The sequence below is a fragment of the Schistocerca cancellata genome, chromosome 9 (genome assembly GCF_023864275.1).
Source record: "Schistocerca cancellata isolate TAMUIC-IGC-003103 chromosome 9, iqSchCanc2.1, whole genome shotgun sequence".
Taxonomy (NCBI): Eukaryota; Metazoa; Arthropoda; class Insecta; order Orthoptera; family Acrididae; genus Schistocerca; species Schistocerca cancellata.
The window spans coordinates 155,935,160-155,949,458 of record NC_064634.1 but is presented as its reverse complement, the minus strand read 5'-3'; the positions used below and the strand labels follow the sequence as shown (position 1 = coordinate 155,949,458).

The 14,299-nt window shown below is 44.9% G+C and overlaps 1 protein-coding gene across 1 annotated transcript in view; it reads right to left on the bottom strand.

Annotated features, from left to right (window-relative positions):
* LOC126101252 (radial spoke head protein 3 homolog) overlaps positions 1 to 14,299 on the bottom strand; it is a 361,559-nt gene that overhangs the window by 9,052 nt on the left and 338,208 nt on the right. Inside the window, exon 8 of the mRNA XM_049911940.1 lies at positions 9,632 to 9,839. Within this exon, the coding sequence (XP_049767897.1) occupies positions 9,632 to 9,839 (208 nt within the window). The remainder of the gene's footprint in view (positions 1 to 9,631; positions 9,840 to 14,299) is intronic.

The window sequence follows — 14,299 nt, the reverse complement described above, 5'->3', positions numbered from 1 at the left end:
GTCTCTCGCGACATCCCCCTGCTTATCCGGATGATAACGTGCTTGTCTCCCATGGAGCGGGGCCCTGGTTCGATTCCCGTCCGGGTTCGAGATTTTCTCCGCTCATGGACTGGCTGTTATGTTGCCCTCATCATTTCATCCTCCTCACCGCCAACTCACATTTATATGTGTCAATTAATTTTTAACACTACGTTACTTAACATTTCCTGAAGGATTCCAATTGAAGTTGCCTCATCTTTGCCCAGTATATTAACATTATTTTTTCTGCATAATACTGTACTGTAGCGAGCCGAGTTCCCCACCGTATTATTACTGCGGTGGGTAGCAGTGATACTTTGGGTTTTTAGTCTTGAATACGTGAATTCTTCTCGGCAACTTAATGAAAACTCCTTCCCGTTAGAAATAATTGTATTCACATTAGGATATAGTTTTCTAATTTCTTCTCATAGTGTATGTAACCCAGGCCAATGCATGTAACTTGAATCATTTTAGAGTAACTACCAACAGGACCTCTCACTGCCTTTTATATATACAGGGTGGTTCATTGATCGTGACTGGGTCAAATACATCACGAAATAAGCGTCAATCGAAAAAACTACAAAGAACGAAACTTGTCTAGTATGAAGGGGGAAACCAGATGGCGCTATGGTTGGCCCGCTAGATGGCGCTGCCATAGGTCAAACGGATATCAACTGCGTTTTTTAAATATCAACCCCCATTTTTTATTACATATTCTGTAGTACGTAAAGAAATATGAATGTTTTACTTCGACCACTCTTTTCGCTTTGTAATATATGGCGCTGTAATAGTTACAAACATATGGCTCACAATTTTAGACCAACAATTGGTAATAGGTAGGTTTTTAAATTAAAATACAGAACGTAGGTACGTTTGAAAATTTTATTTCGCTTGTTCCAATGTGATATATGTACCTTTGTGAACTTATCATTTCTGAGAACGCATGCTGTTACAGCGTGATTACCTGTAAATACCACATTAATGCTTTATATGCTCAAAATGATGTCCGTCAACTTCAATGCATTTGGCAATACGTGTAATGACATTTCTCTCAACAGCGAGTAGTTTGCCTTCCGTAATGTTCGCACATGCATTGACAACACGCTGACGCATGTTGTCAGGCATTGTCGGTGGATCACGACAGCAAATATCCTTCAACTTTCCCCACAGAAAGAAATCCGGGGACGTCAGTTCCGGTGAACGTGCGGGCAATGGTATGGTGCTTGGACGACCAATCCACCTGTCATGAAGTCTGCTATTCAATACCGCTTCAACCGCACGCGAGCAATGTGCCGGACATCTATCATGTTTCAAGTACATCGCCATTTTGCCATGCCGTGAAACATCTTGTACTAACATCAGTAGAACATTACGTAGGAAATCAGCATACACTGCACCATTTACACTGCCATCGATAAAATGGGAGCCGGCCGGGGTGGCCGAGCGGTTCTAGGCGCTTCAGTCTGGAACCGCCGTTTTACGTTACCGCTGTTGGTGAATGACGCTTCGTCGCTAAATAGAACACGTGCAAAAAATCTGTCATCGTCCCGTAATTTCTCTTGTGCCCAGTGGCAGAACTGTACACGACATTCAAAGTCGTCGCCATGCAATCCCTGATGCATAGAAATATGGTACGGGTGCAATCGACGTTTATGTAGCATTCTCAGCACCGACGTTTTTGAGATTCCCGATTCTCGCGCAATTTGTCTGCTACTGATGTGCGGATTAGCCGCGACAGCAGCTAAAACACCTACTTGCGCATCATAATTTGTTGCAGGTCGTGGTTGACGTTTCACATGTGGCTGAACAATCCTGTTTCCTTAAATAACGTAACTATTCGGCGAATGGTCCTGGTACTTGGATGGTGTCGTCCAGGATACCGAGCAGCATACATAGCACACGCCCGTTGGGCATTTTGATCACAATAGCCGTACATCAACACGATATCGACCTTTTCCGCAATTGGTAAATGGTTCATTATAACACGGGTAACGTATCACGAAGCAAATACCGTCCGCACTGGCGGAATGTTACGTGATACCACGTACTTATACGTTTGTGACTATTACAGCGCCATCTATCACAAAGCGAAAAAAGTGGTCCAACTAAAACATTCATATTTCTTTACGTACTACACGAATATGTAATAAAAAATGGGGGTTCCTATTTTAAAAAAAGACGCAGTTGATATCCGTTTGACCTATGGCAGCGCCATCTAGCGGGCCAAACATAGCGCCATCTGGTTTCCCCCTTCAAGCTAGACGAATTTCGTTATTTGTAGGTTTTTCGTTTGATGCTTATTTCGTGAGATATTTGGCCCGGTCACTGTGAATGGACCACCCTGTATACTGCAGCATCTGGTATAAACAGTAAAACATTCAAAAACTCCATACCATCTCGCCCTAAAATCTGCATTGCTTAACTGATCATTTCTCAAACAGCCAACAACAACATTCCCAACTTTCCTGCCAGTATGTTCTCAAATTTCGTCTACGGTACCCAGATTTCCTCATTTTCACACACGGAATGTGTTTGTTAAATACTTTGATAGTAACATTATGAAATATACTTTTCTTTCAACTTCCACTCTTCAAGAGTATCAAGATATGAATATTTCTAGACAAATTTCCCTGACACTGGATTATTAACGTAGAAAGAGGTATGTGAGCTGAGGCAAATGTCTTACATAAATCATGAAAATAAATTAAAAATTTACTAGTTCCTGCAGAAAAACCTGGCGCGAAACTGCGGCGATGTTTCTTGCCCTCTAGGCGTTGTGTATGAGACATCGCTGTTCAGCGTTTATTGCTTTCTCACGTGGTTGGCAGAATAGGATCTGAACTGAAACTATCCTTAAATTCTGCAACACACAGCTTTACTTTAGGCACTGCAGTATTGCCTTGCACTACACAGCAGCAGAAATGAAGAAATGAACTACATGTGAGTGCGCTGCGAGGGAAATCCTCGTCTTCTATGGTGAGGGTAACCGATAAGATAATCTACACTCTGCATTTAGGACAGAAATTGTTTATACGAGAGCTGTCCAGAAAGAAACAGTCGTTTTGAAATAAAAAAAATTAACAATTTGGAAAAATCAATGTTTTTATACACGTTTCAAAAGTACCCTCTTAAGCTATTTTTCTACGTAATTGCCATTCAAACTAAGGCACTTATACTATGGCATAAGTTTTTCGATACTGTCTCCGCAGAAATTTGCCGCCTGCCATTGCAGCTACTTGTTTGTTCCGGCATGATGTTCGGTGTAAATATCAAAGCGTTGTGTAGCGAGCGGTGTCTTCATTGCTGGGAAGAGGTGGTAGTTTCCGGAGTCAAATCCGGGCTGTGTGGTGAATGATCAAACACTTCCCATCATAAATCTCGTACGAGCTCTCAGGTATGATTGGCCGAAGGTGTTAAGTGCGTTGTCGTCGGGGGAAAAAAACTTTTGCGCTAAGTTTTCCCCGACGCTTATTTTGTATCGCTCGCCTTAACGTTGTGCATGTCTGACAACACTCTCTGAGTTAATTGTTGTACCTCGTTCAAGGAAATCAACGAGAATCACAACATTAGTGTCCCAAAACAAAGTAGCCATGATCTTTCCTGCTAAAAGAGTTTGCAAACACTTCCTTGGGTTGTGAGAATTTGTGTCCCCATTCTATCGACTGCCTTATTGTCTCACAATTGACATTCTTTACCCAAGACTCGGGCGCAGTTACGATACGACCGATAAATTTGTTTCCATTTTTGTCGTAATCTTCGAGGAAGGTCAGTGTTGCAGCCAGTCTGTGTTTTTTGTGATCTTCCGTTAGGATGTTAGGAAGTAATCTGGCACAAAATTTGTGGTATCGAAGCTTCTCCGCCACAGCTTCGTGCACCAAACCCTGTGAAATTTGCGGAATATGTTCATACAGTTACGTAATAGTGAAACGACAATTTTCACGAATTTTGTCCTTAATTTTCATTACCACTCCGTCAGTCAAAAGGCTAGGCCTACCACTGCGGTTCTCATTCTGAACATCGGCGAGCTCATTTTTGAAATGAATGCACCATTAACTCACTAGACTTCCACTAATTATTCCGTTTTCGTACACATGACGTAGGTCATGATAACTTTCACTTCGTTTACAGTTTTTTTTCCCAACAGGACCCTAATCACAGAACTCACCTCACAAGGGGCGAGATTTTATATTGCAGCGCACAGTTTAAAACATCACAGAAAGCAAAGACACAGACCACACGCTACCACCGCTGGATGCGCCCTAAGTGCAGAAACGTTATGGCACCAAGATGGCGGCACTAGCCCCGCCCAACTCCGAGACAGACCAGAACGTCCGTTTCTTTGTGGATAATCCTCGTATTTACATCTACATCATACTCCGCAAGCCACCTAATAGTGTGTGGCGGAGGCTACTTTCGGTACCACTATCTGATCTTTCCAGCCATGTTCCACTCGCGAATAGTGCGTGGGAAGAATGAGTGTCGGTAAGCCTCTGTGTATTGGCTCTAATTACTCCAATTTTTTCCTCGTGGTCAATAGGCGAGAAGTATGTGTGGGGAAGTTATATGTTGTCCGACTCCTCCTGAAAAGTGCTGTCCCGAAATTTCAATAGTAACTCTCTCCGTGATGCACAACGCCTCTCTTGTAACGTCTGCCAGTGGAGTTTGTTTAACATCTCCATAAAGCTCTCTTGCCGGCTAAACGATCCAATGACGAAACACGCAGGTCGGCCTGAGTGGCCGAGCGGTTCTAGGCGTTACAGTCTGGAACCACGCGACCGCTACGGTCGCAGGTTCGAATCCTGCCTCGGGCATGGATGTGTGTGATGTCCTTAGGTTAGTTAGGTTTAAGTAGTTCTAAGTTCTAGGGGACAGATGACCTCAGAAGTTAAGTCCCATAGTGCTCAGAGTCAGTTTTTTGAAACACGCGGCTCTTCTTTGGATCCTCTCTACCTCCTCTATCAGTCCTACCTAATACTAATCCGAGATAGATGAGCAATACTCAAGAATCGGGCGAACAAGCGCCTTACAAGGAACTTCTTTCGTGGATAAGTTACACTTCCTTAAGATTATTTTGATGAATGTGAGTGTGATGTAGGCTTTTCCCACCAACTGTTTTATACGGTCATTGCATTTAAGGTCGTTCTGGATAGTTAAGCCTAGATATTTTACGGCACACGCTGTCTCCAGCTGTTTGTCATCAATAGTGTAGCTGTAAAATATAGGATTTCTTTTCCTATGTATACGCAATATGTTATATTTATTTACGTTCAGGGTCAACTGGCATAGCCTGCACCATTGATCTGCAGGTCGTTTTGCAAATTCTGCAAATTCATGCTATCTTCTGTCGTTGCTACTTTGGTATAAAAAACTGCATCATCTGCGAATAGCCTTAAAGACCATTTGACGCTTTCTACACTGAAGTGTCCTAGGGGTTTGAAGACGTGCAGCGATACGTCGACCGAGAGCATCCCAGACGTGCTCGATGGGGTTTAGGTCTGGAAAACAGGCAGGCCACTCCATTTGCCTGATATCTTCGTTTCAAGGTACTCCTCCACGTTTGGCAGCTCGGTGGGGCCGTGCCTTATCACCCATCAGGAGGAAGGTGGGACCCACTGCATCCCTGAAAAGGCGGACATACTGGTGCAAAATGACGTCCCGATACACCTGACCTGCTACAGTTCCTCTGTCAAAAACAAAGCAGGGGTGTATGTGCACCAATCAAGATCTCACCCCACACCATCAAACCACGACCTCCATACAGGTCCCTTTCAAGGACATTAAGGGGTTGGTATCTGGTTACTGGTTCACGCCAGATAAAAACCCGGCATGAATCACTGTTCAGACTATACCTGGACTCGTCCGTGAACATAACCTGGGACCACTGTCCCAATGACCGTGTTCTTGACACCAGGCTTTACGGGCTCTCCTGTGACCAGGGGTAAATGGAATGCTCCTTGCAGGTCACTGGGCGAATAAACCATGTCTGTTTAGTCGTCTGTAGACTGTGTGTCTGGAGACAACTCTTCCAGTGGCTGCGGCAAGGTGCCGAACAAGGCTACCTGCAGTACTCCGTGGCCGTCTGCGAGCACTGATGGTGAGATATCGGTCTTCTTGCAGTTTTGCACACTGTGGACGTCCGGTACTGTAGCGTCTGGACACGTTTCCTGTCTGCTGGAATCGTTGCCATAATCCTGAGATCACACTTTGTGGCACACGGAGGGTTCGTGCTACGACCTGCTGTGTTTGACCAGCCTCCAGTCGCCCTAGTATTCTACCCCTCATAACGTCATCAATATGTGTTCTTTGAGCCATTTTCAACACGCAGTCACCATTAGCAGGTCTGAAAACGTCTGCACACTTACTCGCTCCGCTGTACTCTGACATGCACAAACACACCTCTGCGTATGTGGACTTCTGCCAGCGCCACCGTGTGACGACCGCAGCTCAAATGCACCGCATTGTCACACCCCGAGGTGATTTAAATCCGCAAACAGCCCACCAGAGCGTTGTGTCACCATGTGTCAGCATTATCCTTAATTTATGAGCATGAGTGTAGAACAATTTTGATTCTGAAACTTCCTGGAGGATTAACCCATTCGTGAGCCGTGGGAAACATGCTTCCCACTACAATGAACTCGCTCCTAGTCCCGTGGGATTCACAGTTCCCACCTCCGTATGGTGCTACCACCTAGTGAACAGTATAGGGTACTACTTCCAATCGGAAGTTCCCGCCGTTTTTGCTGTACCTTCGTGCAGAGGCATTGCATAGATGAGTGTTACTCTGTAGAGAAGCCTTTCAGTGTTGTTTGCGTGATTTGTGATTTTTGATTTATGAGTTGTGATTTTTTCCTAAAAGCTATAGTATAAGGTAAATACTTTTGATTTACCCAAATTTATAAAGAAAAACGTAAAATTGGAGCGAGGAGAATTCCAGTTTGAAACAAAAGGAGCCATTTATGCAGTAAACTGGATGGATGGATAACCGTCCATTCACTTTCCTGTCCTCAATTCATTCACTTTCCTGTCCTCAATTCATGACCCATGAGAAACAGCAACAGTGAAAAGGAAAAACAAGGATGGTACTAGTACAGAGATTTCTTGTCCTGAAGTTGTGGCAGAATACAACAAAATAATGGATGGTGTCGGGAAGTTTGATCAATTACGAGAAAGGTATGCTATTGGCAGACGTTCTGTAAAATGGTGGCACAGAATATTTTATTTCCTGGTGGCCGTTGCTGCAGTGAACAGTTTTATCATGTGGAAAATAAGTAAAAGAGAAAGTGGACAGCATGATCAGCTCACATACGGGATCCATCTAGCAAGACAATTGATTGCTGGCTTCTCATCCCAAAAAAGGCGTGGACAAAAACCTGTCTTTCTGGCAAAAAGGGGTAAAGTACCTGAAGATTTTCGTCATGTGGCTGTAGGGGAGCATCAACCCATTTTAGGAGAAACCTACTGGACGTGCCGTCATTGTAGTACCAATGTTGCGGAAAAGAGCAGTCGCTGTGTTTGTACATATTGTCAAATACCACTTTGCATAGACCCATGTTTCAGAAAATTTCATGGCAAGTAATTGTGAACAATCATTGTAACAAGAGAAGTAAATTTATCAAATAAATATGACATACAGTGTGTTACAAAAAGGTACGGCCAAACTTTCAGAAAACATTCCTCACACACAAATAAAGAAAAGATGTTATGTGGACATGTGTACGGAAACGCTTAATTTCCGTATTAGAGCTCATTTTAGTTTCGTCAGTATGTACTGTACTTCCTCGATTCACCGCCAGTTGGCCCAATTGAAGGAAGGCAATGTTGACTTCGGTGCTTGTGTTGACATGCGACTCATTGCTCTACAGTACTAGCATCAAGCACATCAGCACGTAGCATTAAAAGGTTAGTGCTCATCACGAACGTGGTTTTGCAGTCAGTGCAATGTTTACAAATGCAGACTTGGCAGATGCCCATTTGATGTATGGATTAGCACGGGGCAATAGCCGTGGCGCGGTACGTTTGTATCGAGACAGATTTCCAGAACGAAGGTGTCCCGACAGGAAGACGTTCGAAGCAATTGATCGGCGTCTTAGGGAGCACGGAACATTCCAGCCTATGACTCGCGACTGGGGAAGACCTAGAACGACGAGGACACCTGCAATGGACGAAGCAATTCTTTGTGCAGTTGACGATAACCCTAATGTCAGTGTCAGAGAAGTTGCTGCTGTACAAGGTAACGTTGACCACGTCACTGTATGGAGAGTGCTACGGGAGAACCAATTATTTCCGTACCATGTACAGCGTGTGCAGGCACTATCAGCAGCTGACTGGCCTCCACGGGTACACTTCTGCGAATGGTTCATCCAACAATGTGTCAATCCATATTTCAGGGCAAATGTTTTCTTTACGGATGAGGCTTCATTCCAACGTGATCAAATTGTAGATTTTCACAATCAACATGTGTGGGCTGACGAGAATCCGCGCGCAATTGTGCAAACACGTCATCAACACAGATTTTCTGTGAACGTTTGGGCAGGCATTGTTGGTGATGTCTCGATTGAGCCCCATGTTCTTCCACCTACGCTCAATGGAGCACGTTATAATGATTTCATACGGGATACTCTACCTGTGCTGCTAGAACATGTGCCTTTACAAGTACGACACAGCATGTGGTTCATGCACGATGGAGCTCCTGCACATTTCAGTCGAAGTGTTCGTACGCTTCTGAACAACAGATTCGGTGACTGATGGATTGGTAGAGGCGGACCAATTCCACGGCCTCCACGCTCTCCTGACCTCAACCCTCTTGACTTTCATTTATGGGGGCATTTGAAAGCTCTTGTCTACGCAACCCCGGTACCAAATGTATAGACTCTTGGTGCTCGTATTGTGGACGGCTGTGATACAATACGCCATTCTCCAGGGCTGCATCAGCGCATCAGGGATTCCATGCGACGGAGGGTGGATGCATGTATCCTCGCTAACGGAGGACATTTTGAACATTTCCTGTAACAAAGTGTGTGAAGTCACGCTGGTACGTTCTGTTGTTGTGTGTTTCCATTCCATGATTAATGTGATGTGAATAGAAGTAATAAAATGAGCTCTAACATGGAAAGTAATCGTTTCCGGACACATGTCCACATGACATATTTTCTTTCTTTGTGTGTGAGGAATGTTTCCTGAAAGTTTGGCCGTACCTTTTTGTAACACCCTGTATATTGAGAAAGTTGTTTTTGTCATTTAACTCCAAGGAAGGGCAGTGAGGAGAATACTTCCCACCTTGTTGTGTGACCTCACTTTCACAGTTGCAGCAAATTTGATATTCTGTATGATAAATATACCTATCTGTTAACTACTATCTGCTTTCTATTCATTAAAAAAAACTGCTCAATAATTTTGCCCACGAAAGGGTTAAAACTGTGTGCCGGACCGAGACTCGAACTCGGGACCTTCGCATGTCGCGGTCAACCACTATGGTTTCCATTTCGTGAGCGACCATTCCTTACATTCCGAATAGCACTCGTATGTTTGGATTGATTACAATATTAGTGCCATGTGCCTGCTGTGAGTCAGACCAGTGCAGAGCTGTCGAGCCGTGTGGGAGGAGGGAACTGACCCTCGCGGATGGCGTCGATGAAGTACCCCGCCTCGTTGAGCCCGCGCAGCACGGCGGGCAGCGCGTCCTCCAGGTAGCCCCTGGTGAGCACGGCCGCCGCCAGCCGCTCCTCCGCCTCCTGCTGCTCGCGCAGCTCCCGCTCCAGCTGCGAGACGCGCCGGTCCTTCTCCTCGCGCATGCGCCGCTCGCGCTCCTCCAGTCGTTTGATCTGTGAGCCAGCAACACACACAGTCAAATTAGAGCCAGGGAGCAGGGGACCAGATGCAGTAAGTTCTAACATTCTGCGTGGTGGCTGTTTGTCCTAAGTCGTGTCTCCCTACCACTTTCGCGCAACGACGCTCTGAGTGTGTTTTTTAGGGAATTGACTAGTTTGAACCTGGGACCTGTTGCTGGTAAGGAGACGCCAGACCACACATGACACATAGAGTTCAGAAGAGGTCAATGGGACTGGCGATGATATAATCAAATACTTAATTATTTCAGCGTCAGCTCCACTGCACTCCCTGTAAAAGAATCTTACTACTAACTAAAATTAGTGGAAGGGGTTCAAGGCTTTCCTATTTTTACTTAGCTGGTAAAATAACGTCGAAAGTTTACCATTGTTAATTTTATTCTACTCACAAAACATTGTTTATAAATTGCACTATTGATAAAGGAAATACGAGGGCTGTCCAGAAAGTAAGTTCCGGTTGCTCGCGAAATGGACACCACAGTGAAAACCTGGTGAAGCTTTGCACAGATGTGTTGGGTAGTGTCTCTAGTATGACCGTCGATCGCATGAAGACGCTCTTTTCAGTTGTGAGCGCACTGTGAGCGAGTTAAGGTGCCTATAACAGCGATGTCTCCCGCCATGTAGGAGGGCCCGCTGAGAGGCTTCGCCTTAATGAATACAACCCACGTAACACAACTGCCACGCACTTCCTTCTTCATGGCAATTCTCAGCGGCACTATGCAGGGGCAGTGAGGACGCTCCTGCAGCCTTTTAGATGGGAAGTGTTCGGTCGCCCACAACACTCCTAATTGGCTCGTCATGCGTATCATCTCTGTTCACATGAAACGCTGGATACGAAGACAACACTTGGGCGCAGGCTATGCGCTATAGACCAGTGTAGAGAATTATCGGAAAGCACAGGCGGCTGCCTTCTATGATGACGGTGTTGGAAATTTGGTATAACGCTCCGACAAGTGTCTAAGTCAGCGACGACTATGTAGAGAAGAATCTGGAAAGTGTAGCTAACTCTTGCAAATAAAATGTTTCTGATTTTCACTGTGGTTTCCATTTAGCGACCGATCGAAACTTACTTTCTGGACCACCCTCGTATTTTAATACAGGATGATAAAAACCAACTGCGTTCAACAAAAATGTGAACGAATATTCCCTGAATGGCTTTCCAAGTTCTATAATGGATCGAAGGATGACCTATGCCATATCACATCTATAATCTAGGTTTAAATTAAATTTCATAAAAGAGAAAACTATCAAAAATGGTCTACAGTGACCCTCAATTATCTTTAATTACTTATTTAACTTGTCGTAAATTACAGTGGCTGATGTGGCTTCTCAATAATTATATAACAGAAAAAACATCGCGTTTCAGATTTTAACTTCTAATAGCAAATGTGAATACCACGAAGTTTAATTGACGATCGACACTAGTATTACGTAAAAAGGGGATGTAACAGATGAGACTTCTGCAGTTCTGAGTGAAGCCTTATGTGGTAACGCATGCGTTCATTACCATGTCGTTGGTTAGGCAGCGTCAGGGGGCAGCGGGCGACGCAACACCACACACTTCGCCGTCTCGGAAGCAACTCTTTTGTAACTTCTCCTTACTACGATTTACCGAAGTCGGTTTAAGAAAAGCTGTCAGGCTGTGTTTTCAACTGACCAATCAGGGTCTCAATATTAACCTTAAGCTCTGCCTACAAAAATTCTGTATATCCAATGAAAAACGTTATACTTTTCGTGGTGGGGCAATGTTTTTAACGTTTGCAACGTAACAGAGACGAGAAAAAGTCTCACGCTAAAACTTGCAGCTGGTGTGGCCCTTTTAGTGTTATCGTAAGATCTATACTGTTCTTCTGGAGGGCTCTATCTTTTAACATGGGCTGGGGGGTGGTCTTGGCAGTCGGCTGGCAACGTGGGTGTCCGTCTCTTATCGTAGGGCCTTCTAGGTTACACGATTTTGCTCTCGGCTTCTGTTCTCATTTCTCCCCTCGGAACTGCGTCTATTTGACGGTGGGAAGGTATGACATGCATTTAGGCGTTCTTGTGTTGGTCTGTGGTATTCCATTTGCTCACTCGTTGATCTTATTACTTTGGTTAATTTAATGTCAGGATTTATTCGGAGCTGTGTGACATACTGCCGGATTTGCTATCAGATGAGACTTCTGCAGTTCTGAGTGAAGCCTTATGTGGTATCGCATGCCCGACACCTTACAAATTGTGCATCGAGGTCCTGGGCAAAGTTATAGTGAATGTGGTTTTCCGTTGCCTTCTTACAATCTAGTGTAAAGATTCAAGTGTGTGTGCCTGTAGACTGTATAGTCATAGATGAAGGGAAGAAACAGGGAGAAACTTGGTGCTTGCAGATAGCCTACTCCTCTCGAATGGCAGCATGGGCCACTGAGTTTAATGTCCTCATCCGACAGACGGATACCCATCAACAGTGCGACACATGTCCTCGTTTCATGACACACTGCACCGAGGTATGAAATTTAATCCGGGACATCGACGCATAGACTGGTGACGAGGTACTTTACGAGTTCACCTGCCCTCCCCTTGCTGCCCAAGTACTGTCAGTGAAAATTTCATGCATCACGACGATACGAACTGGCATATCCATGAGTCGAGCGCGCTGTACAGCCGTCTTCAGTGACATCGCTATGAAGGTTGTAAGGTAGCTGTATTTTGCACCTTACTGTAATATAATAATTGTTGCAAAGACGAGTTAGATATCGGTTATTATGTTATTTATCAGGAAATCAGCCTACTGAAATTAATATAGGGAGTATCAGACGACATAAAACGCGTATTAACTTTAATTAATTCGAATGTTGCATGAAGTCGGGGTTCTGGTAATATTTTCACGGAGTTTGGCTGGAGCGGACGAGCGGCACTGCTCAAAGGCAGGGCAGAGGGGTGCGGAAGTTTACAACCGACCATTACGAGTCGGCATGCGAAAGCGCCCCTCTGGGGGAGACGCGCCGCCGGAGCAGGTAGGCACCCATTGCACGCAGAACAGAGGAAGGCCTACGAGGGACGGCGCCTCGTTGGCGCTGGACGTTACGCCGACGCCACTATGTCGAGATGAGCTGGCGCCTAAGGGAGCCTTCCCACGAATCTTAACGTTTTCTAAAGCTTTCTAAGAAACGCGGTTAAGCTAGTGCAATGACCTTTTCCCGTGCAAGGGCGAACAGAGAGACACGATCGGTGGGTTCAATTTTGAACGGAGTTTCGGTTTGTTCCAGAACATTCTAGGCGCAGTAAGACGCAGAATGTTTTAATTGGCTGGAAGAAGCCAGGAAATAATAGTGGGAGCGAACTGTGCTGGTCAAGAGCCACGGGATTGGCCAGCTCGAAAAATAGCGTGGGGGTGCTGATTTTTGCAGAGCGAAGCTTTTTGAGCTGTTATCGAGAGAAGCGTCTTGGCTCCTGAAGTGAGCGGACGTCGTGCTTTCGGCTCTGCTGTAGGAAAGTAAATTCTTTTCAGTGTGCTGTGCAGAACTGTCTGCCAGCTGCAACTGAAACTAGTATTCAGTTAGGGGTACTGTCATGTTTTACTGTTAGAGACAGGCTGATTCCGCTAATTCCGGTTGGGAATATTGTCTCACAGGAAGTATACAGGAGCAGAGCAATTTTCTTGAGCCACACTTTATATTAAAGACGTTACTGGGTTCCGCCTTTGGACTGGTGAGTCCCGTCTTAACGAGTGCGAGACGATTGGAAAGAAAGCAGAATTAGCTTTTGAATAGGAGTTTACTAACAGGAAGCCTGTTCGCGAAAATAAATTCATTTTGTTACAATTGAGGCTCCTCGACGACGCAGACGCCATCGGCAGCTTGCTGACCTGTCCCCGACGCTGCATTTGGTAACGTGATGCTCAGCTTCGGCATTTAATCCGATATTACGCACGCCTGTGATTACCAGAGCTCAGTTTTCCAGCCACGCTCTTATTGAAAATTTGGTAATTGAAGTAGCTTTGTCTGACGTATTTTATGCCGTCTGACAAGGTGAGAGAGTAGAAAATAACAAGTACAGATGCGTTATCCGACCTTAAAGAGTTAGTTTTGGAATTTAAGGGCCATTGCCATTACTAGCTTGATTTTATCACTTATAAATGTATGTCTTTGTTCACTTTGATGTTAGGAAGATTATTGTTAAATAAATGTGTTCAATGCTATCCTTGTTTGTTTAGTAGTTCAAATGGTTCAAATGGCTCTGAGCACTATGGGACTTAACATCTATGGTCATCAGTCCCCTATAACTTAGAACTACTTAAACCTAACTAACCTGAGAACATCACACAACACCCAGTCATCACGAGGCAGAGAAAATCCCTGACCCCGCCGGGAATCGAACCCGGGAACCCGGGCGCGGGAAGCGAGAACGCTACCGCACGACCACGAGGTGCGGACTGTTTAGTAGTGATCAGTTCCCTGAACACT